The 25,870-nt window shown below is 37.0% G+C and overlaps 4 protein-coding genes across 6 annotated transcripts in view; 2 read left to right on the top strand and 2 right to left on the bottom strand.

Moving 5' to 3' along the window:
- The window catches only part of LOC140756904 (probable pseudouridine-5'-phosphatase), a 68,273-nt gene that overhangs the window by 33,284 nt on the left and 9,119 nt on the right, over window positions 1–25,870 (bottom strand). The window lies entirely within an intron of this gene.
- Ufc1 (Ubiquitin-fold modifier conjugating enzyme 1) lies at window positions 46–6,429 on the bottom strand. The gene is made up of 4 exons (XM_073092443.1): window positions 6,199–6,429; window positions 2,257–2,388; window positions 751–918; window positions 46–288 (listed from the first exon to the last, which is right to left on the bottom strand). The coding sequence occupies exons 1-4, from the start codon at window positions 6,319–6,321 to the stop codon at window positions 202–204; spliced, it is 510 nt and encodes a 169-aa protein (XP_072948544.1). The 5' UTR covers window positions 6,322–6,429; the 3' UTR covers window positions 46–201.
- BORCS5 (BLOC-1 related complex subunit 5) lies at window positions 6,746–13,811 on the top strand. 2 transcript variants are annotated; one of them, XM_073092440.1, is made up of 8 exons: window positions 6,746–6,952; window positions 7,297–7,406; window positions 8,354–8,464; window positions 9,358–9,521; window positions 9,881–9,956; window positions 11,345–11,457; window positions 12,883–13,017; window positions 13,527–13,811. In XM_073092440.1, the coding sequence occupies exons 2-8, from the start codon at window positions 7,313–7,315 to the stop codon at window positions 13,617–13,619; spliced, it is 786 nt and encodes a 261-aa protein (XP_072948541.1). In that variant the 5' UTR covers window positions 6,746–6,952; window positions 7,297–7,312; the 3' UTR covers window positions 13,620–13,811. The 2 variants fall into 2 exon arrangements, with proteins under 2 accessions (XP_072948541.1, XP_072948542.1); XM_073092441.1 differs by having other exon boundaries at window positions 7,306–7,406.
- Window positions 23,825–25,870, top strand: part of LOC140756896 (fatty acyl-CoA reductase 1) — a 30,522-nt gene continuing 28,476 nt past the window's right edge. Inside the window, exon 1 of one of the 2 annotated variants that reach the window (XM_073092432.1) lies at window positions 23,825–23,958. The gene's annotated coding sequence lies outside the window, so the exon portion shown is untranslated. The remainder of the gene's footprint in view (window positions 23,959–25,870) is intronic. The other variant, XM_073092433.1, reaches the window with a different exon arrangement.

Genomic DNA, 25,870 nt, shown 5'->3' on the forward strand with positions numbered 1-25,870 from the left:
CCGTTACATACATACAGGTCAAGCTAATAAAAACGTGGTAAAATGGTTTTAAACATATTTAGTCAAGATGCCTATATCCACTAAGTGTTACTTTTTTAGAAAACTTCGATAGCGTGATTCAGAACACTAGCGCCATCTGTTGTCGACTCGTCACACCCCGAAGTCCATACGTCACCAAGTCAATACATATTAGGTTATACTTTATTTCGCGTCCTCTGTTTTTTCATGGTACGTTATAGCACCTTTTTCTATTAAATCTGGAATTTCTACAGCGAGCCATGGGCCGAGCTGGAAAAGAAAAAAAAATTGAATTGTGATGGAGTATAGTTCGACCGGTGGTACCACCGTCACATCTATTTATGCTTATTAACGGCAGTGTTAAGCACTGTTGTATTCTGGTTTGAAGGTATTTTTTATTTATAATGTAAGAGTAGCAGACGGGAATGCAATCCACCATACTATCAGTGGTTACTGCCTTGATATCTATAATCGACTCTAGATAAGATTATTTTTCTAGCTGATGTTGAACACAAATGCACCGCTACCCCTGACGACTAAACTGGAACGCCTCGGAAAAGTATGGTCCCCTACCACACCCTTCAAATCAGAATACAGCAGTGTTTAACACTGCTGTTATTTAGCAGAAACAGGTGTTGTGTCAATTAATCAGTTCGTAAAATTCATAATTAAGACCTTTGCCCGATCAAGCAACAAACCTAGAACCCTAGAACTTCAAAGTCAAATACATACCCCAAGTGCCATAGCATGTGCAATCCCAAACTTGGGGACATTCCTTGCCCAAAGTGGCTTGAAGTGGTCGGTGAGGCAGATCTTCCCTCCTCGGTACATTTTAGCCGTTTTACCGTCTAACCCAGGCAAGGCTAACTCCGGAGCTGTTGTTGGGTATGTTACTGGAATCTGAAAGAAAGACAAAATATTTTTGGGAAATTATAAAACGGTCAAATAAAAAACATCTTAGCGGCTGATATTGACATACTGTTTTAATAACTTGTGCGACTATATTACTAAGTGAGCGACTGGAAATATAGCGAGGCAACTTTAGTATTAAGATAGATTAGGTTTTTGTAATTGAATTGGTTAGGTTAGGTTGGAACATATAAGACAATATAAAATCTGGTGGGCCCAATCTGTATGAATTCAGACCTTACCTTTATTCATGATCAATGACATGAGCACACAAAAATCTACTCATTATAGTATTTTTCAAAGTGGTTTTTGTATTCGAAACACTTCATTTAAAATAAAATGCTGCTCAGTATTAAAAAAAAAAACATTTGCGAAATATTGAATAAAATGCAGGACGTAATGTTTACACTTAGACAAATGTTAGGTCGCTCAAAAATAAATGAAGCTTCTCATTTCGTATTTTAAGTAACTCACATTAATGTTTGTAAGTCGCTGTTCTGTTGATTTCTCATCACTCGCAGCCAGTCGCTCACTTAGTAATACTGTCGCTCACTTAGTAATACTATAAGCACAATTCATTATTTTTGTCACTCAAAACTTTTATTTGCAGTCACTCGTTTAATTACTACCCAACATTTTTGAAGTCACTGGCGCGAAATTTAGAACTTCTTATCTGTTGTCGTGAATGATGGGCTGAGTTTCACCCACTTTCCTATCACGTTTTATCTTATCTTGAGATTTTTTTAATATAATACAGGAGTAGCAGACGAGCATGCAGTCTACCTGATGGTAACCACTGCTGCTCATGGACACCTGTAATCAACCCCAGATACGAGTAGATTCCTAGCTGAGGTCGGCCACCAATGTGATGCTGGAATGCCTCGGAAAAGTATGTTTCCCTTACCACACCCTTCAAACCTTAGCAGCGCTTAACACTGCTGTTATGAGGCAGAAATCCGGCGGCGCCAACGCCACACCTATTTCTACCTAATAACAGCAGTGTTAAGCGCTGCTGTGTTCCGGTTTGAAGGGTGTGGTAAGGGAGACAGACTTTTCCAAGCGTTCCAGCTTAGTCCTCAGGGGTAGCGGCGCATCTGTGGCCGACCTCAGGTAGGAATATCTAATCTTATCTGGGGTTGATTACAGATGTCCATGGGCGGCAGTAGCCACTTACCATCAGGTGGACTGCATGCTCGTCTGCTACTCTTATATTATATAAAAAAAGAAATAAGTATGGCAGTGGTAACGAAGTCGAACCACAAAGGGTTCTACCACCTTTATAAATCCTTGCTACCTTTAGTATAAAAATAAGTTAAAACCAATACGTACATCAAATTCCAGATCAAACTCGTATTTCAGCAGGTTATGGACGTACCAGCATTTACCGAACCACCTTGTACCGGTTTTATCCGATTCCAACCGGAACCAGTCATTGTCAGCTGCCTTGTTGTTTTGTACGTACTGGAAAAAGAAATAAAATATATGTCAATGATTGAAACAATCCTTATTAAGTGACACTCCGTAAATTTTACAGTTTTTTTTACGGGAAAGTGACGTAAAGTTTAAATATATACAAAAAATTCAGAAAAATTTAGAATTGATTGATATATTTTTAGCATCAATATACATAGTTATGTAATTACAATAACTATAAAATTTCGGGCTGGATAAGTATATAAATGATTTTTTGTGTAATTATAGTGTGGCGAGATCCCGCTACCCAACACGAGATGGTGCCACAAGTATTCTGAATCACACCATCGAAGTTTTCTAAACATCTTGCATATATACAAGCTCCAAACTGAGACTATCGGAACACGGCCACTATCTGGTTATGATCACCTAACACACAGGAAGATCTCCCGCTGCCTAAATAGCATTTCTCATAAAAATAAACTATTATGGAGCTATGAGTGGAGCTATGGAGCTAGAAAATTCGCATTCGCATAATGAACTATTGACTAAAACCTTCTCATTGTAAGCAGCAGCAGTGAGAGTCCCAGCATTGGGACAATAATGGCTTGGAGTAATGATCAGTGTAATACCATGGAATAATATGTCATTGCAATGACATTTTATACTTATAGACAGGTTATACCCGTACTAACTTGACCGAAAACTTGAGCGAAACTCCATTGATAGCACACATGCACGTTTTTTATTTTACTTACCTTTCACTACTTAGACAAATGTTCTCTAAGGGACAGAGCTATTAGAACAATGTGATAAAAAAAGACAACTAGTGTTTGACATTGCGTTTAAAGTGTACGCCAACGTAAATATTGACCATGGAATATAGTGACCAATGATTACTTCAGTCAAAACGGGACATCGATTTTTTTATGTCAACTACTTTTTATTTGAAAAAATATGGTTTAAAAAACTAAAAACACGTTATTATGATAAAATCAACTAAAAAGTAGAAAATAATTTTCAATCTAGGGATTATTTAAGGAACAGTAAATAGTATAATTGAGGAAAAAGTGTGGGGCGCTTTTCGAAAACTGATAAATGGAGCACCCCATGCTTTTTTCACAATTTTACTATTTATTGTTATTTAATTAGAAGTTACTTAATTAAACGTTACTAATAATTCAAGATGGCGGAAATTTGCTTTTAAAACATTGTTATTTTAAATTTATGGATTTTAATATTTAGTTATCATTACTGTTATTTGGGAAAACGGACCAATTTTGTGTCCCGAGGTTCTTTTCGGAGACAACGGGACGAAGCATCGAAAAAAGGGACTGTACCGTTCAAAACAGGACATATGGTCACTTATCCATTGAACCGCATGCTTGTCAAAGACAAAGAAACAATGGGACAGAAGGTAAAAAATATACAAAACTGTTGATATGTTTTAGTGCGCCGTTTACGTAGAAATTTTATAGTACATTTTAACTAAATAATTTATTATATAAATATATAATTTAAAAGTCTGATACAAAATATGTAGATTTTATGGTTTATTCTATTTTATCTTTAAATAATGTATCTATACAGATCGATTGGTTTAAAATAGACAATTTAAAAATATAATCAATTTTTTATTCAAAATAGGTTCTTTATTCTTTTTTAATGTAATTGCATCTACCACCACTTCACAAGGTGTTTCGATATGGAGAAGAAGCGAAAAATTTCTGGCTATACAAAGATTGTTTATCAAGTTCATAGATATACTACTAATAAAGACGTAGATAGGTTACTAACAAAACAATCGGCGCTTGTTAGTGGCACTCATCGGGAGAAATACACACTACTTTATAAATATTATATTTAAACAACACACTAATAAATAGTCAAGAGGAGCAAGTAGGACGGCATGTTCGCCTCTTAATGTGCGGGCGATAGGTGCGCCGGCGGCGGCATCCGCGGCGCGCGGCCAGTCGCCCCACTCCTCGACCACTTGGCCTACGGCGGTGGGCCGAGACGGACGCTCGCGATAATTTGTAACCGATCCCAATTAAACAGTTAAAATACAGTCCACTTCTTTCATTTCGAGCCCTAGGCATATTAGGTTGTCCCTGTAGTTCCGGGACTAGAATAGGGCTACGGTATCCCCTGCCTGTCGTAAGAGGCGCCTAAAAGGGGGCTTCCGGGGTTGCGGGCGGCAAGAGTGGGAGCTCGAACCGCCCGGCCAGCGGCCCCGGGAAGGACGACGGTATGTGTGGTCGCATACCGTCGTACACACCAGATGGTGTGGCGAGCGTCAAGCTCGCCTGGGCGGAGCCCGACGGGGCAACGCGCTAAAAGGACTCCGGTTGTGTTCCTTTGGAGATCCCGGAGCTCTCTACGCAGCGCAGAGGACGGCCACCGAGGGGGTTTTAGTGCGGTAAAAATCCCACATAACCCGGCGTCGCTCCCACGTTGTCGGGTACCTTTTGAAGGTTTCCCCTTCGATAACAAAAAAAAAAAGGCATATTAGGTGCTCTAACACGGCACGTCTAACTGAATATGCAAAAAAAAGGATAAACATATAACTTTAAGCGTGGCAATCATGATGACTATTCGTTAAAGATGAGTTTAAGTCTGATCCGTCTATATGAATTAATTGAATAGCTACCTATAATGTGCTTGGTATAGAGAGAATAAATTCGTATATGCATTAATTTAATATGGTATTAGTATTAAGGGAAAAATACGTAATTCAGTGCGTGTCTCTGCGTGAATGTTGCATGGAATGGAGAAGGGTGTTCAAGAGTGTTTTATGATTAACTACTAGTATGATTTTTGGATGCAGGCAAAATAAAAAAATAAATTCTTTGGTTTTGTAAGATTTAATTATCATCGTCCATGGTATGTTCAGAGCAAGTCCGACTCTAATAATTTGGATGCGAATCGTCTTCCCTTCTTTCCTTGCGAACAATGTCCAACCACTTTAGTCGCCCTATTTCATTTAATGGGAACCTAAAACATGCACAGAAATACAATCACTACACAGAAATAGTATTAGAAAAAATATCGACTTAAACATCAAATTAATAAATATAACTTTCAAATTAGCAAATGATTTGTGTAGTTTCTTACGATATATATACCAATAATGTACCTTCTGGACTATTTATTAATTTAATCTATGATACATGGATACGCACAATTCATAACGCTTCTCTTTTACACTTAGTAATATGCCCATCTTTTTATTCGCTCTATTATCTGTGACATATATTTACGCTAAATTTAATTTGAATTATTGAAAAATCGATAATAACTTCTTGAAATTGAAATACTTACGAATTATAAGTGATTCCACCACCTTGGGTGATTTTTCCGCAGTAGTTTGTGCAAAATATCATGACACAAGACGGCATTTTTAATCACTTTTCAACACAGAAACTTTGACATAGACACGACCATTCTGAGAGGCGCGCGGCCCGTGACTAAGTTGTCATAGGCCAATTAGCCCATGAATCATGTGCCAAATTTCGAACGTGTATGACTCATCTACGTCTTTATTAGTAGTATATCGATGATGTCATTGTGTAATACTAATTGTTAGGTTATTACAAACATTTTCCGTACGAATGTTATGATAAAAAGTATATAAAAGCATTCTTAAATAAAAATGCAACGTCGTATAAAATATTCATGTCAATCCGTCGAATAATTTTCAAATTTTGCTGACACAAACATATGGTAATTGATTTTTGATATCAAAAGTTAAAAACATACTTATTAACTAATAAAATTCTCAAAATCGACTTATTAAATTTAAAATCAGAATGTGTAAACAAGTCTATGGAGGTAATAGTTCTTTTTTTAAATAAATACCTTGATCAAGGCCTGATATTCCTCTTTCAAACGATTCACCCATAGTTCCTTGTCTCTCGGTCCCGCCTTCGTTTGCAACAAGGGAATGCTGCTTAGCGTCTTTCTAGTGCTCTCATCTACCATATTTACAAGTTTTTATTCATACTTAAATATCAAAAGAAATTATAATAACTTGGTTTATGTACTTTCTAAAGTATGGAAACGCTGTCAGTTTTCAGTCAGTCTGACATCGTGACGTCAGTTCGACGTGTCGTCTATAGACAATATTTATGTTTTATTCTTGGAGAAAGCTTGTTGTTCTTCCAAGATTTCATTAATATTACTTTACGTAGTATTATAAAATATAATATTATTTTATTACCATGTACATTTTGTCGTGCATTTACTTATATTGCAACTATTAAATGAGTTATAATTTCATAAGATTTATTAAAATAAGATTTTCTCCGTTTTATTTGTCGTTGGTTTTGAGTGCATTCGCCAAACGAAAAAAGATCGAAAAAAAAAACAAATTGTTATACGCCAAAGTGACAATGTCAATGTTTAATGTTTACGTCAAAGTCAGTCAAAGTCGAATCGAAAGATTTTTTTAGGGAATCTAATCAAATATTTTCGATTTTTAAGATGTTTTTTTGCTCAAACCGGTAATTGAGAATTGAAAATGTAGTGAATTTGGTTAGCTTTCATTGTTACCTATCAGTAACATACGTTACAAATTATTATTTGAGCGACACTAGGCGTTTTAAATATAAAGGTAAATATTATTGCACCCTTATCTACTAGAAAACAGTGACAGCCTAGTCAGGGACTGCGAGGCTACCGGGTTCGAATCCTAGTCACACACCTTGAAATTTTGTAATTATTTGTGTATTAGAAATTATTTTTATCACGTAAACGTTATTGAAGGGAAACATATCGATACTTCACTTCTTGTCAAAATGTTTTATTTTTATTTATTTTGATAGTAAATGGCGTTGAATGAAATCAAAATAAATAAAAAAAAAACATTTTGACAAAAAGTGCAGTTGGCTGATTTGCGAATTTTTTAAAGGTATTGATATGTCACTCCTAGTCATTTCAGACTTTCATTACCTCTAGGCTTAACAGTATCATAATGGGTTCAGAGCAGTCACTACCACCGAAGAAGCAAATGCCGAGGCCTCCACCAGTCAGACGAGGACATACAATCGCAGGGTCTAATCTACCAGGTAAGTAAATTTATTTGTATGTGTATTCAACTTTTTCTTCTTTTTATATTTGAGCCTAACAATTGTTTGGCATGCTCTACAAACCATAACAAATGCATATATCAGGATAGAATGTTTGATTTGAGTTGTGTAGGTTTGCAAGTGTTTGTAACTGGTCTAATGGAGTGTTCGTTTCTTGGCACATAAAAGAGAATTTGCAATATATCCACACATTTGTGCATTTGTGGAGATTTTCGTTTTGTTTTAATAATTTGGTTTTCGCCATAATTTTTGCATCAGAAGCTCATCTGTTGTGTTACTTTGTCTGATTCCATTTCGAGGTTTTACAGGAGAGCAAAAATTGTGTGACAATTCGCCATTTCAAACTTTGCTAGCTGATTAACAGAGATTATATACAGTTATGATATTGTGATGATACAGTGATGATATTGTGGACATACAATAATGTATAATTAAAAACATATTTTTTACAAATACGTTCTTTCTTATAGATCTAACAATTAACATGATAATTAAAACTAATTTAATGGTACTTATAATACGTTATTCTGGTTCAGTCGAAAGTGGGTCTTATGTTACTTCTTATTTTGTAACTTGTGAAACATTATGTGAAAAAAAATTTTATTGATTTTTTGTAGATACGTTTATTTGACTCTTATACCCCGATTTGTCCTTTATAATAATAATAATAGCCTTTTATTCCTAAATATAGGGTTATAAGAAGTCCTTCAGTTCAGTGTGCCTTTGGCATAGGCCTCCTCCAATTCCTTCTAATAGACTCTATCCCTTGCCACTCTCAACCAGAAGTCCAAGTCTGTTTCAAGTCATCTTCCCAGCTCCTGAGTTGAAGCACCCTACTACTTTTTCTTTGTTCTATAACCTTTACTAAAGACTCATCTTCTTAATTTTTCTTTAATTTTCACATAACAAAATATGGTTCCTTCTAGAATCTTGCAGAACAGAGGCGACGGCTAGTGGCAATAACTCACCTGGCGCCAGCATATGCTCTGATACAGAGTTACCATACATATCCTATACTGTTGATAGACCAATTGGAGGTAAGTTACTTTAAAAATCTATGTGATAGCTTAAACTGCGATAAAATAAAGTTTGAACTCATAGTGAACTCGAAATGTGGAATGAACTTCCTCCTGAGGTATTCACTGAGCGTAATGGCATGGGGCTATTCAAGAAGGGCACAAAAAGAGCTTTTCTGCAAGCCAGCGATGCATTGGTGACTTCTCTGGTGTTGCAAATGTCCATAGGCGTCGGTGACTTCTTTCCATCAGGCAGCCCATTTGTGGTTCGACTCCGGTGGCACCACCGCCACACCTATTTCTACCTAATAACAGTGGTGTTAAGCCCTGTTGTGTTCTGGTTTGAAGGGTGAGGTAAGGAAGACTTTTCCGAGGCGTTCCAGCTTAGTCCTCAGTAGCCGCACACTTGTGGCCAACCGCTGTACAAATCTAATCTTATCTAAGGTTTAATATACATGTCCATATGGCAATAGCTTACCATCAGGTGGACTGCATGATCGTAATGATCGTATCGTCTGCTACTCCTATATTAAAAAAAAAAAAAAAATACGTGTGGCACTCGGAGACTGCCGCGGTAAAGCTATTGCATAGCATTTTTTATCAACTTATGCAAATTGCAAGCGTGATATTTCAAAAAGTCATTAACCCGTCAACTGGCGTGTGCGCCCCGGGGCGCACAGTTCGCTACTAAAAAGTATCACCGCTGTGCCGGTCGGAGTGGAGGGTGTTAGGTTTTTTTCGTTACGGAATTTCTGGATTCGGTCCCCACGCTCAAGGCCCGCGATAGAAGCTATGCAATAGCTTAAAAAAAAAGAAATTGCTGAAATATAACAATAAGGTCGCCTTTTCTTTTGTTGTACAGTATATTTCGTTGTTGTATATTGTAGGTACAATGAAGTTATTATTTTTTTCAGATTCCCCAAAGGCATCATCGAAAACCCAACGCGCTGGTGACAAGAAGTCGATCTTACAACGTCGGCAGCTCAGCTTACAGGCGCGCAAGAAGAGAGCTCGGGACATCGTGGTGGTGAAGCCGGCCACTGATACACAACTGGATGAGGATATACAGAGGTTGCATGTAAGGGATTTTTTATTTTTATAATATGGAGTAACAGACTAGCATGCAGTCCACCTGATGGTATGTGGCTACTGACGCCCATGGACATTTGTAATCAACCCCAGATAGGATTAGATATTCGTACCGGAGGTCGGCCACAGATGCGCCGCTACCCCTGAGGACTAAGCTGGAACGCCTCGGAAAAGTATGTCTCCCTTACCACACACTTCAAGCTAGAACACAGCAGCATTCTCAGGGATAGCGGCACATCTGTGGCTGACCTCAGATAGGAATCTAATCTTATCTAGGGTTGACTAAGTTTGACTAAGTTAATGTGGTCTTTTAATTCTTACTGAAACTAATTGTTTTTCTCTTTTCAGGAAATACCAACTTTTCTACCAATCATGAGAGGTACCTTAGGGCTCCCCGGAGCTAGGGATCCTGAAGTATTAGAAGGTACATTTTTACTTAAAGTTTTATTGAATAACTATAACTAATAAGTAGTATTTATATTTTCATTCTGAAAGCTCAGGTTCAATTTGACGACCCGCGTGGCGGAGCGGCCACCATACCGGTCTGACGCGCAAAGGGTCCCGGGTTCGATTCCCGGCCAGACAAATATCTAAATGATGAATTTAGATTTCTATTTCTGGGTCTGGGTGTTTGTGTATTTGTCTATGTGTGTGTCCATGGCACCCACGACACAGGGAATCCTAGTGTGGGGCTGTGAGTGTAGAAAGTAGAAAGTAGAAATTATATATTTGATATAGGCTCACATTTGATGACCCGTGTGGCAGAGCGGTTACTACACCGGTCTGAGGCGCGAGGGTGCCGGGTTCGATCCGGCACCCTCGGTCCGACAGATATCGAAATTATGAATTTAGATATCTGTTTGGGGTGTGAGTGTTTGTGTATTCGTCTATGTGTGTGTACATGGCATCCACACACAAGGATTCCCAGTTTGGGGCTGTGAGTGTCGAAAGCGTCTTTTTTTATAATATAGGAGTAGCAGACAAGCATGCAGTCCACCTGATGGTAAGTGGTTACTGCCGCCCATAGACATCTGTAATCAAACCCAGATAGAATTAGATATTCCTACCTGAGGTCGGCCACAGATGCGCTGCTACCCCTGAAGACTAAGCTGGAACGCCTCGGAAAGGCATGTCTCCCTTACCACACCAAACCAGAACACAGGCTTTAGATAATGTCATCAACCTATTGCTGTCCCACTGCTGGGTACGGAAAGATCACCTCCCAATAAAAGAGTATGTTATTAATAACCAATCTATCCAACGTTTGCGTAACAAAGATTAGAGAATTTATAAGTCGCAAAAAATATTTTATGTATAGTCCGTGTAAAACTGCTAGTCCGCTCTGAATATAGAAATGAATCGCGTCGCCATAACAAATTGTATCTTGCTGCTCGCAACAACTTCAGAGCGGACTAGCAGTTTGGCGCGGACTATACGCTAAAAAATTGAATTGTTTAGATTCAATCTCTAATAAATTACAGATTCATTATTAATAACGAGCCTTAGGCACCTATTTGTTATATATTTTGTCTCTATATATCTTTTTTTTATATGTTTGAGCCTAACGATAAGGCAGACGTGTTACCTGATGGAAAGTAGTCAACGTCGCCTATGAACATTTGCAACACCAGAGGAGTCGCCAATGCATCGCCGGTTTTGAAGGAGAGCTCTTTTTGGACCTTTTGAAGAGCCCCATGTCATAGCGCTCTGGGAATACCTCAGGAGGAAGTTCATTCCACATCTTTTAATCCATTTTCTCTATTTATATTATGTCTCTATATATTTTTTTAGTATTTTTTGTGTTTCCACCAGGTCTAGACCACAGACCCTGGATACGTATGAGCACAAGACTGCAGGCACATTTGGCCGCTTGTGCGCAGGCATTGGCTGCTGAAGAACACACTATATCATCTAAAGTTAAAGAGGTAAGAATCTATTGTTACAGTCTCATCATACTGAAGGTGGTAGAACCCTTTGTGGTTCGACTCCGGCGGCACCACCGCCACACCTATTTCTACCTAATAACAGCAGTGTTAGGCGCTGCTGTGTTCCGGTTTGAAGGGTGTGGTAAGGGAGACAGACTTTTCCGAGGCGTTCCAGCTTAGTCCTCAGGGGTAGCGGCGCATCTGTGGCCGACCTCAGGTAGGAATATCTAATCCTATCTGGGGTTGATTACAGATGTCCATGGGCGGCAGTAGCCACTTACCATCAGGTGGACTGCATGCTTGTCTGCTACTCTTATATTATAAAAAAAAATACTGACGTGCATAGACTTAGAATTTTTTCGCTACGCTAAACTCCAACGAAGCGTGAGAAAGAGTTATGTGAACAATCTAGAGAGAAAGTGATGTCTAGAAAAGTCATGTCATTACAATTTATTCTTAAATAAGCGGTCCTAAGTTCCGTAAATGACAAAATTATAGTCTGGCCGCCGAAACAGTGCATCCCTGACAGGTTGTTTCTGGCTGAAGTATGTAATTTTGGAGTGACGTCGAATATATTGTGAAAGTTGACTATCGTTTGACTATTTGCAGTACAAAAAAATTAATATCATCATATTCAACACAACAATTTATATTTTCTCAAATAAATAATAGATATATTTTCGGGTAAAATTCAAAGAAATATCTATAAATTTTTCGTGTACGTATGACATATCTGTAACTTTCTATATCTATGGATTCATGTATAGACCACGTAATTGGTTGTTGATAATTTACCTCCTTTTTTAAATATTTTTATATTTTTGGAATACTTTTTTTTTTTTTTATAATATAAGAGTAACAGACGAGCATGCAGTCCACCTGATGGTAAGTGGCTACTGCCGCCCATGGACATCTGTAATCAACCCCAGATAGGATTAGATATTTCTACCTGAGGTCGGCCACAGATGCGCCGCTACCCCTGAGGACTAAGCTGGAACGCCTCGGAAAAGTCTGTCTCCCTTACCACACCCTTCAAACCGGAACACAGCAGCGCTTAACACTGCCGTTATTAGGTGGAAATAGGTGTGGCGGTGGTGCCGCCGGAGTCGAACCACAAAGGGTTCTACCACCTTCAAAATTAGACTAGAAAATTAGATTAGAATTAGTTATAAATTTCATCACATTTTTGCAATAGCTTTTGTAATGGAAGTGTGATAAATTAGTACATAAAGATGTATGTATGTAAATGTTGATTATGGAACAATATATTGTATTTTTGGAATCCTTTCTGAGCGTTATGCCGATCTTAGTTAGGAATCTAATATTATCTGAGGTTGTTTATATGTCCATGGGCGGCAGTAGTTTACCATCAGGTGGATTGCATGTTCGTCTGCTACTATTATATAACAAAAAATATGTTCACAGGCCGACCAAGAAATATCACGTCTATATGCCCAAGCGGTGGAGAAGCAGCGCGCGAACGCTCGTCACGCGGAGCGGCTCTCCCGCGTCCGTGAGGTGGCGCACCAGCTGTCCCGGTGTAACTCACTGCTGAACCAGGTGAGGAGAGGGGAGGAGAGGGCGACAGGGAGGGGTAGGGAAGAAGAAAAACAGAGGGGGAGGCGAAAGGGAAGATAGGGAGAATGGGGGGGGGGGAGAGATTAGATAAGCGAAGGGGGGATGGAAGAGGAGATAGGCGGGAAGAAGGTGAGAATGGACAGGGAGATAGAAGACGAACGTGTGAGAACGGAAGGGGACAGGTAAATATAGGGATTCCTGTCCAGGTGTAACTGACTGCGTTAACCAGGGGAGAGGGGGAGAGAGAAGGGAAAGGAGAACAAGAAGGGGGATGGGGAGAAGGGAAGTGTGGGAGGACGGGGGGTGAATTACAAAGGTTAAAACTTTTTGTAGAGTATTTAATAAAAAAAATATGAGCTATTTTTGCATGCTCATTTTCTATTTTTATATAATAAAAAGTAAACTATAATCAGTAAATATATTTGTCAATTTTACATAAATCCTATACAGAAACAAAAGTTCTTAAAAATTTTTTTTTTGCTTTTTTTCAGACCTTACAAGATGTAGAGGAGCTCAACCAGTTACTACCAGAGGACAAGAGGTTACAACCCTTTGTGTGGAATGAACAGAAACAAACTTCCTAATTTAGTTAATTGTGCTTCGTTTATTATCTAGATGCCTATCAAGTTCAGTAATTATTAACAGTAAACTGTACATGAAATAATTTCGTTTTTTATTGTTGGCGCCAAAAGAGCTGAGGTCTTTTAATGTATAAATAAATTATTGTTAAAGATAGAGTTACTTATAAACATCCCATTTGGTTAATAATGTTAATAATTCCCATTTGGTTAATAATGTTAATAATTGACTACCTGTAAAATCCTACTTAGTTAATTAGGTTAATAATTAACTACCTGTAAAATCCTTCTTGGTTAATAAGGTTAATAATTATCTACCTGTAAAATCCTACTTTGGTTAACAAGGTTAATAATGACCTACCTGTAAATCCTACTTGGTTAATTAGGTTAATAATTATCTACCTGTAAAATCCTATTTGGTTAACAAGGTTAATAATTACCTATAAAATCCTATTTGGTTAACAAGGTTAATAATTATCTACCTGTAAAATCCTATTTGGTTAACAAGGTTAATAATTATCTACCTGTAAAATCCTTCTTGGTTAACAAGGTTAATGATCACCTACCTAAAATCCTATGTGGTTAACAAGGTTAATAATTACCTACCTATAAATCCTACTTTGGTTAACAAGGTTAATAATTACCTACCTGTAAATCCTACTTTGGTTAACAAGGTTAATAATTACCTATAAAATCCTACTTGGTTAACAATATTAATAATTACCTATAAAATCCTACTTGGTTAACAATATTAATTATTTAAAAATTGTTAATAGTTGCTTAGAAACTCAAATGTTAAATTATATTTTCATCTTGATTTAAGTCATGAGTTTTGGTCGAGCGCGGCATCCGGTCATCTTTGACTACAAAATCGGCAATACCACCATGCCCAGGACCATAATAATGAAGGATCTGGGTGTCACATTCGACCAAAAGCTCACTTTTCATGAACACATTAAGGCCATAGCCAAGGAATCCTTCCGACAGTTGGGATTCGTCCTCAGGAACTCCCGCAGTTTCAAGACGGAACGTGTTGTGAGACTTCTATATAACACACTAGTCCGAACCAAACTGGAGGCCAGCTCATGTGTTTGGAATCCTCATGAGCCTACTTATGAATTGATACTAGAGAAAGTACAAAAAGCGTTTCTCAGAAGTCTGTACAAGCGCAACTTTGGATATTATCCGCTCATGTATCCTACAGCATACCTTCTAGGATGTCTCAACTTTAATTCCCTTAAGACTAGGAGAGCAAACATACAGTTAATGACTGCGTGCAAAATTTTTCGAGGCTTAATCGATGCGCCAGACCTGCATAACGAGCTAGCCAAATTTTTCACGCCGGATAATTACTATCGAAGCCGGAAACATAAACTACTTGCCGTACCTTCTAGCCACACAGTCGCACATGCCAATTCGCCTATACCTCGTGCCCTCGCTGGTTTGACAAGTCTCCTAAACGCATATCCTGACTTCGATCTATTTGCTGACGGATGGCAGGAAGTTTTAAGTGTGTGCCTTAAGTTTACGGATAAATTCTAACCTCCTACATTCTCAGTTGCTTTTCTGTAAATGTAATGTAATATTAAATTTCGTACTGACATAGTTTATTTAATTTTAATTAATAATTAATTATTGTTTTTCTTATTAATTCTTAAATGTTACTATTTTATTTAATTTACTTTCAGCTATTATATAAATGTTTATTCTATTTAATAATGAAGTCTCCTGTATTATGACATTGAATTTGACATGTTAATTAGTGTAATTGATTAATGTATCGTTCTAATTAACAATAAATAAATAAATAAATAAATAAATAAATAAAGTAATGTATAAAATTTATTGAGTTACCACAGCTTTTACCGTTACACCGTTACAGTTAATAACCATTATTCATAATCTATCTTTTCCTTACTAAAGATCTAAAATTGACAACGTTTAGTATAAAGAAACTGCCAAGTCGATCTTTGGTAGACAAAACATTGGATAGGTTGATTATGAATACTGGATATTTATCAAGTCATGCTTATTAAAAGGCAGACTTTCTTGTATTCAGTACTTGCCAACACATCATCATCATCGTCATCAACCCATCACTGTCCCACTGCTGGGCACGGGTCTCCTCTCAGAATGAGCAGGATTAGGCCATAGTCCACCGCGCTGGACAAGTGCGTATTGGTAGACTTCACATACCTTTGAGTTTTTTTTATAAATCTCTCAGGTACGCAGGTTTCCTCACTATGTTTTCCTTCAACGTTTAGCAAGTGATAATTAATATCTAATAAGCACATAACTTTTAAAACATGAGGTGCGTACTTGGGATTTGAACCTCGGACCCCTCGATCGAAAGGCCGAGTTTCTTAACCACTAGCCAACCCCTATGTCTTACCAAGATAATGATTTATAGTTATTTATTTATAGATAAGTTAGCTTATGTAATGTGTAACGCTGTTAGTTTAAGCTAAATAAATGTACTTTAAGAAATATTATCGTTTTATTACCTTTTTACTTAAACTTGGTTTGTATGTATGAATCGTCCGCGTAAAACTGCTAGTCCGCTCTGAATATAGAAATGAATCGCGTCGACAGCAAATTGTATGACTACACTGGTTCGCACCAACTTCCGAGCGGACTAGCAGTTTGGCGGGGACTATACTAGAAGTGCCCGAGGCTTCGCCCGCGTTATAAACAAACAACATTACATGCATATAACTGTAAATTTGTACCTTCATTGGAATGACAGTGGCGCCATCTGTCGAAAATTGGTCGTACCAAGAAACCTTCGTGGGCTCATGGACAAGAACTTTGCTAATAATAATAATAATAAGCCCCTCACAAACCTAACTCCACGTCCGGTCCGAACACCAGTGACCACGTGAGGGGCGGACTTAGGCAGCTTTCAGCTAATTACTTACCTAAGACTAACGGAGCAATAGTAAAACAGTAGAATGCGATGCGTCTAAGAAGCGGTAATAAACTACCCCAGGCGGGTACCGGAGCCAATCGCGATGGAGAATCCCGCCCCGAGCCCTCGAGCTCGGGCAGTCCCACGTATTCTGGGGGGGACACCGTGTCGCAAACTTCTGCCCAGTATAGCACTGTTGCAGATCATAATCACGACTCAGCGTCAGTGATTGAAACAGTTAATAGCAGATCATCTTCAACCCCACCTTTGTCAGCAAATGTTGTACAGGAGGCGCAAGCCAATAATCCTGTACCCATTGCTGATTCCAAATGTGCGCGAAAAAAGTGGACAACTGAGATGAACCAATTTATTTGGCGCACTTACCTAATAGCAACCAATATGGAGACAGATACTCGACACTATTTAGACAAACTACACAGTGAATTTAATCGTAAATTCCCAGACATGAATTCTTCCAAGCAACGATTAGGAGATCAAAGAAGAATTATTTTAAGAAACAAACTATTGGACTATGAAACCTTAGAGAGAATAAAATCAGAAGTTAACACATATATACAAACCCACTCTAATTTGCAAACACAATCAAACAACTATAGCCAAAACACACAACGCAGAAGAATGAAGTGGTCTCATGAGATGAATGAAACCCTAATAAGATGTTATTATGAAATAACGGAATGCGAAACGAATAAAACTGCGTATAGATCACAACTTAGAAACAAATTTCTCGATATATACCCACAATTTTCCGATCTCTCCGAACAGCATATTTCAGACCAAACACGATCTATTATACATAATAAGTATATACCAGAAGACAGACTTCAGGATATAGTAAGAGAAATACAAAATTCAAGATCACACCTAAACCTACAACTAAGTAACGGTAATAATGGCGGCACAGAAAGCACACCAGATAATAATGGCGATTTAAGTAACACATCTAATAACGAAAATAGTGTAGTCACTCATACAAATAGGCAAAATGTTACGTCATGTAATATCCAAAATCCAAATAGTTCTCGTAACTTAATTTTACCTAGACCACATTTAAACTACACAAACATAGAAAAAATATTCCAAGAAACATTAGATCGATTCAAACATTCTAGCCCAGTTAATCGACCACACATACCTAAGCAAAAGACTTGTAAAAGATTAGCTTCCATAGTTAATTATATAAATACTAACTTACTCCCTAAATATATATCGATTGATCATGACTTCATTTTATTTCAAACAATAATTTATACTGCAGCTTACACAGCTGCCGTATGTAATGGGGCTAAAATTAAAGAAACGGCAAATACATTACACCAAAACAGGCAAAATATACCGCCGTGGCAAAAAAGAATTGAAAATAAAATACAGTTGCTGAGAAAAGAGATAGGAAGAATGACCCAGCATATACGAGGAAATAGAAGTAGAAAGCTAGATAAACATGTAGAGGATATCAAAAATAAATATATAATTCATTCCAAACACGAAGGGCCAAATGTTACACCTGATTTGATTTTAGATACAATGAAACAAAAACTTAACGCTTTTACGAGTAGACTTAAACGATATTTAATTTGTAATTTAAGAAAAACACAAAACATTCAATTCATTAACAATGAAAAAGTATTTTACAGGCAGCTTAATTTAAACACACAAAATTCCCAAGTTATGTCACCGAACACTAATAACAGTAATAGAAATATCAATCTATCACCAACCGAAGAAGAAATGCATCAGTTTTGGTCCAAAATCTGGGCCGATTTTGTTCAGCATAACGCGTCTGCTAAATGGATCAAATCAGAAAATCTTGAAAGCATTCATCCAATGTCTTATGAACACGTACCAGAAGACACATTTTTAAAAGTTGTTAAAAAGTCTCATAACTGGAAAAGTCCTGGAACTGATAACCTTCATAACTTTTGGTATAAACAATTTACATCAATTCACACTATATTACACAAACATATCAACAACTTTATAAATAACCCAGAATTAATACCAGAATATATCATGCAGGGCGTCACTTATTTGATTCCCAAAGATAAAGATTCCGCTGACCCCTCAAAATACCGACCGATTACTTGCTTGCAGACTATATACAAAATACTTACAGGATGCATATCAGACATTGTTTACCAGCACGTCACACAAAACAACATACTAGCAGAGCAACAAAAAGGGTGTAGGAAAGGTAGCCAAGGCTGCAAGGAACAGCTAATAATAGACTCAGTAGTCATGAACACTGCTTATACACTGAAGAAGGATATAAGCATAATGTACATAGATTACCAAAAAGCATTTGACTCTGTACCTCACTCCTGGTTAATATATATACTAGATCACTATAAAATACACCCAACAATAATATCGTTTCTAGAAAAAGCCATGAATCACTGGTCTACAAAACTAAAAACACAAAACAGTCATATTACATCGCACACTCCTTCTATCCCTATTCGGCGAGGCATTTTCCAGGGTGATGCCTTTAGCCCATTATGGTTTTGCTTAGCTATTAATCCTCTTTCTCATATGTTAAATCAAGCAACGGCCGGATTCCGCATTAAAATCAATAACATCCAGACAACACTTACACATTTAATGTACATGGACGATATCAAATTATACAGTAACAAAACCAAAACACTACATGTTTTAGCAGATGCCACCCAGACATTTTCAACAGATATACAAATGAATTTTGGTGTAGATAAATGCAAGACACTAACAGTCACAAACGGCACATTAGTACATAATAATTACATCTTAGACTCAGGGCAAATTATTGATTCACTTGATCATAACACATCTTACAAATATTTAGGGATTCAACAAAATCAAAGAATTAATCACAAACTTATAAAAAAAGATATAATAAAGAAATTTCAACACAGACTTAACATCGTCCTTCGCTCTCAACTTAATTCACGCAACTTGATTAAAGCACTTAACACATACGCCATTCCATTATTAACTTATTCATTTGGAACTATTAAGTGGTCACAGACGGAACTTAAGAATATTCAACGTAACATAAACACATCCCTAACAACTCATAGAAAACATCACCCTAGATCATGCATACAAAGACTAACACTTCCCAGAGCTGAAGGTGGCAGAGGAATAATAGACGTGGTCAATTTACATAATAAGCAAATAACAACTTTACGCAAATTCTTCTTTGACCATACTCTAAGATCCAATCTGCACAAAGTGATCACTGCAGCAGATACCGGACTAACACCACTTAACCTCTGTGACAAAACACCGCAACATAATGAACGATTAGTTAATATACCAGACAAAGTTGCTGCATGGGAAAACAAGGCTATGCATGGGAGACACTTTAAAGATTTGCAACAGCCACACGTTGATAAGGCGGCGTCAAACGAATGGTTGCGACGTGGAGAGCTCTTCCCTGAAACAGAGGCCTTCATGATGGCAATTCAGGATCAAACCATAAACACTCGTAATTATCAAAAACATATAATCAAAAACCCTAACATGTTAAATGATTTATGCCGGCGATGTCACAGTAGTTCAGAAACAATACAACACATCACAGGCGCTTGTAAATCCATTGTTCAGTCAGACTATAAACACAGGCATAATCAAGTAGCAGCAATAATCCATCAAAACCTAGCACACAGACATAATTTTATACCACACAAAATCGCATATTACAAATACATACCTAACACTATATTAGAAAATAATAATCATAAAATTTATTGGGACAGAACAATCATCACCGACAAAACAGTACATTTCAATAGACCGGATATAACATTATTGGACAAAATGAACAAGACCGTTTTTATAATAGACATTGCAGTATGTAACACCCACAACTTACTTAGCACATACACAGAAAAAATGGCCAAATACACTGAATTAGCAATAGAAATAAAAAGACAATGGCAAGTTAGCACAGTTAAGACAATCCCAATTATAATTTCGACAACAGGTGTAATTCCCAAAACTCTAGATACCAGTCTCAACATATTACAGATGCCTCCATCCACACAGTCACTTCTCCAAAAAGCTGCTATCCTCAATACTTGTCGTATTACCCGTAAATTTCTAGATTTATAACTGAAAAGTCTCCTCCGTCTACGCTTGGCTAAGGCCCGCGCAGCCGGATTAACTTTACCCCTTACAAGGGAGAATCAAAACAACATACAAAATAATAATAATAATAATTTCTTTATTTCAGACCTTTTTTTTTTACAGTCCATAGATTTGGTTAGTACATATTTTCTTAAATCTATGTTAGTGTACAACAAACAAGGGTGTTAGTGTTAAAGACAACTTAGCCTACGTTAGTAAAGACAATTAAAACAAAAAACTTAAATTCTAAGTACACACACACTTGTTGGCTCGCGTGTGTACATCATTCCAGCAGGCCCAGAGAGGGCTGTCTGGTTTGCATACCAATGTGCTAAGGAGGGCGTTGGTGCTCCCCACAACCCGCTTCATCATCGACGCCATACGTTTGCGGACGATTGCGTAAAAGTCATCGATACGAGCCTCCGCAAACATGGCAGACGCACTACAGAAACGCGGCTTCCCCAACACCACCCTCAGCACATTGTTATACTGCACGCGCAGAGCTCTGAGGGTCCGCTGCTTATAGTTCGCCCACAGACTGCAGGTGTAAAAATTTTGGCAGTAAGCTCTAAAAAGTGACAGTTTTACCTGTTTACTGCAACGCTTAAATCTGCGGGCCAACATATTGCCTCGGACCGACATCGCCCTCCTCTCTCTTTCTATGTCCCTGTCGTCCCCAAGGCACTCGTCAACTATGTGGCTAAAGATCATCACATGATCAAATGCATAGCTTACGATTCTGTATATACATACACATACAGACAAATTTTAATTTATATATAGATGTGAGGATCAAAACTTAAAAGTTAAATTTGACTTTCCCGGTATCCGATTGAGCTGAAATGTCGATTATATTTTGTTTGGACGTCATTGCAGGGTTCCGTACCCAAAGGGTAAAAACAGAACCCTATTATTAAGCCTCTGCTGTTTGTCCGTCTGTCTAAGGGCTCTATCTTTTTAACCGTAATAGATAGACACTTGAAATTTTAACAGAATATGTATACTAAAATATGTGTACACTTCGTATACGAGTACTAATACTAATACTAGAATAAAATATGTAGGTATATCAACAAATATAAAAAAATAAAAACGCTTGAATAAATGGGGGTTGTCAATCAAGAAAGCGCTATTTTTCGGCGTTTTTCGGTTTATCCATTGAACCGTAAAAGTAGACAGTTCAAATTATCACCATGCATTTACTTCTATGGCTGCTACGATAAATACTAAAAATAAAAAATAAATGAAAATTTCGTGGTACGGAACCCTCCATGTCCGAGTTCGACTCGCAATTTAAATTTTATAAGTAAAATCCAGTGTTCAGCGTTGCTGTGTTCTGGTTTGAAGGGTAAGGAGACATACTTTCCGAGGCGTTCCAGCTTAGTCTACAGCGGGAGGAGCGCGTTTGTGACCGACCTCAAGTACGAATCTTATCTTATCTAGGGTAGACCACAGATGTCCATGGGCGGCAATTACCACTTACCATCAGATGGACTGCATGCTCGTCTGCTACTCCTATATTATAAAAAAATCTACGGCTGCTACGTAACTTATACTAAAAATAAAAATAAGTAAAAAATCCGCGATACGGAACCGTCCATGTGCGAGTTCGACTCTCACTTGACCAATTACACTAAAAACAGATTTCACGCTTTCTGTATATTTCATATTCTAAGGCTTCATTTATCAAGATCTAACGTTTAATTCGAATAAAACCTAAAATGGTACAGTTACGTAAGTCAAGTTATAACATCGTTTAACTGGTTAAGATATCTTTAACTGATTCTAGTTAAAATTAGGGTTGTTACTATGTAAAGTAATAAAAAATATGTCTTATTAGGAGTATTTTTATTTATTTTATTCAAATAATTGGTTAACATATTAGAATAACTAATAAATAAAAGAATTAAAGTAATCATTAAAATAATATTAAATAAACTATTAAAACAGAAATTAAGTATAAATTCTATTATTTAATTGTATAATCTACCTATTTTATTTTTTACGAGGGGGAAACATTCAAAAGGTACCCGACGACGTGTGAGCGACGCCGGGTTATGTGGGATTTTTACCGCACTAAAATCCCCCGGTGGCCGTCCTCAACGCTTGTTGGAGAACTCCGGGATCTCCGACGGAACACAACCGGAGTCTTCCAAGCGCGATGCCCCGATCGGGCTCTGCCCTGGGGGAGCAGATTTCGCTCCTCCCGCACCATCTGGTGCACGACGGTATGCGACCACACATACCGCCGTCCTTCCCGGGATCGCATACTGGATGGTTCGAGCTCCCACACTTGCCGCCCGCAACCCCGAAAGTCCTTTTAGTCGCTTCGACAGGCAGGGGATTTTTTTTTTAACGCGGAGAAATCCTCATGGATTCCCTTCCGCCCGGGGGAACGAAAGGGATATGTCGGACTCTTACCGACTAAAACTCCGCGGCGTTCCTCTGGACGCTCGACGCCGGGTCGCGAGAAGCGTTAGCATTACATTCGCGACCCGGCAACGTCGGCCGGCGCTGATGTTAACGCCAGCCACTTCCCGAGAGGGAGGGGCCTCTCTCAATTATATTCCTCATGAGATGAGCGTGCGGAACGCACACACGACATCTCGAGCCCTAAAGACCGGAATTGGATTCCCCCTCCCGTCCGAATCCACCTCCAGGGAACGGGGAAAGAGCGGCTTTCGTAAGCCGCTCTACGGCGTCCCGTACGCCTGCGACGGACTGGCTGGGCAAGGCAGGGGATACCCTAGCCCTATTCTAGTCCCGGAACTACAGGGACAGATTGTGTAATTTACCTAGTGATAATTTAAATGATGAATAATTGTAAATATTTTTAAACTATTTTTGTAATTATTAATTGTTGGCTAAAGAATAAAGTACAACTAAATTAAATACCTATTATTATTAAAAGTATTAAAACATTTAAGCAAGTAGGTTAAATTAAATATATTTACGCAGTCAAATATCATGTATTCATTTAATTTTATTTTAAGTATAGATCATAGTAAAGATACTTCGCATTCTGAGAGGGGGACACGTGCCCATCAGTGGGACAGTTACGAGTTGATGATAATGATTAAGATCGACACAAGCGGGGTTATGTCCGATTTGTTAAACGATTACTTAAACACTACATTTAATCGTAATCTTACATCATTAACAAACAGTAAGTACACTAAAATGGCACGCTTCATACATTTTCTTAAGAAAACCGTATTGAGCAACCCTACGACATTCTGCAATATTTTCGCCACAGAGATCTCATTCAGTTGTGTTGTACCGAGAAGTGCAGTGTAGTGTTACTTACCGGTAAGTAATCTTATTGTGTAATAAATATTAATTAAATAAAGTCATGTATAAATCCGAAATATATTGATACGAAATTATTATTATTGATGAGAAAGAAATATTTTTTTAAATAATTGGTAATAACTATAGTAATATTTATTTATTATTATTGATCAAACTAAAATAGATTAAACTATAAAATATTAGAAACATATTAGTAAAAAAGAAAAAAGATAAAAAAATGGAAAACGAAATATAAATAAAAGCAAAAAGATTAAAAAACAATTGGTTAAACATTAAAAAAGATTTTGAATTTTCGCGACATTATCTGATTTTAAATTTAATATTATTCAATATTTTTATAACTATTAAATGATTATTATTGATTTAAGTTTTCCACGATAATTATTTTAATTTTACGAAAATTATTTTAAACATATCGGGATTAATTGTCTACAGGCACTATTTTTTAGGGATATCCGATTTATAAATTTAAGTGTTTTTATACTCCCTAACATTATTAATTATTTTATCGAAGATTTTAGACCACCATTAATTATATTTTGAAAAGAATATTTTGGGATTAGCATAATTAAGAATAAAGATTTTCGTCCCAATACTTTTTACCGATAAAAATATCCAAAATAATTATTTGTAGGTATATTTCCGGAAATTATTTAATATAATTTAATGTTATCCACTTGTATTCATCTTGCATTTACCTAACTGATGTGCTAATCTTTATTTATATTAACCCAATTATCTGTATAAAAAGTAAACACATTTCAATACTACTAAAACAGTGCAGTTCGTACATTTTCTTAAGAAACGTTGAGCAACCCTACTGCATGGGTCGTAGAATTTTCGCAAGCCCCATTCAGTTGTGAACTTGTGACTTAGTACTCAGGCTGTGTACTGTGGTACCATTGTTGCTGTAAATAATTAAGATTAAGATTAAGGTATGTTTTAATTGACATTCATTCTAAAAACATAAGCAGTTACTAGTGGTGTCAAATTATTTAAAAAGAAGCAGTATATAATTGGTGTTAAAATTCTTGTTTTAATTTTTGTCAAACACTTTTTTCCACACGAACAATGAACGAGTCATTATTAATGAATTATTCAAAACAGTATTTCTCCGGGAAATTAATTAACGAATTCTGTGAAACAGTAAATTATACTTTCTTAGAATATTTTTTGGTGTATAAAAAACAAATGTTTATTTTCCTCAACAATTATGTATGTTTTTAGTGCTATTGTTTTCCGTTTTTCCGAGTCAATTATATTTGATTATAAAACACTATGACCTTCATAATTATGGATCATCAAGTATAATAAAAGTATATCATTATATAAACGATCTTGTAGACATTAAACAATTCTTGAGTTTTACACAAATACCTTCTGGATTCTTTTTGTAATATATACAATATGGTAAAAATTTAAAGGTGGTATATTCCGCGTAAAACTGCTAGTCCGCTCTGAAGATAGAAATGAATCGCGTCGCCATAGCAAATTGTATGACTACACCTGCTCGCAACAACTTCAGAGCGGACCATCGCATCTATTTCTGTTATAACAGCAGTGTAGCGCTGCTGAACGGTTTGAAGTGTGGTAAGTAAACCACTTATTTTAGGCGTTCCAACTTAGTCCTCATTGGTAGCAATATATCTAATCTTTAGGTTTGATTTAAGCGACACTTAACAATAGGTGGATTGCATGCTAATTACCTACAGCAACATACGAATACTAGTTTCTACCGTAAAGCCTATTATAAAATTTCTGATTATATTGATGATAAAACAGCTCGGGACTGATCAAGATCAATAACAAAATTATTAATTCATTAAGAAAATGTCAAAGTGTAGCGTATCTTGCTGAACAAACTTCTTTTTTAGATAAATGTAAAGCAAAATACTGGAGCTAATGCTTT

Source organism: Epargyreus clarus, unplaced genomic scaffold (genome assembly GCF_041222505.1).
Source record: "Epargyreus clarus isolate Ecla_fem2 unplaced genomic scaffold, WU_Ecla_fem_2.2 ptg000036l, whole genome shotgun sequence".
Lineage (NCBI taxonomy): Eukaryota > Metazoa > Arthropoda > Insecta > Lepidoptera > Hesperiidae > Epargyreus > Epargyreus clarus.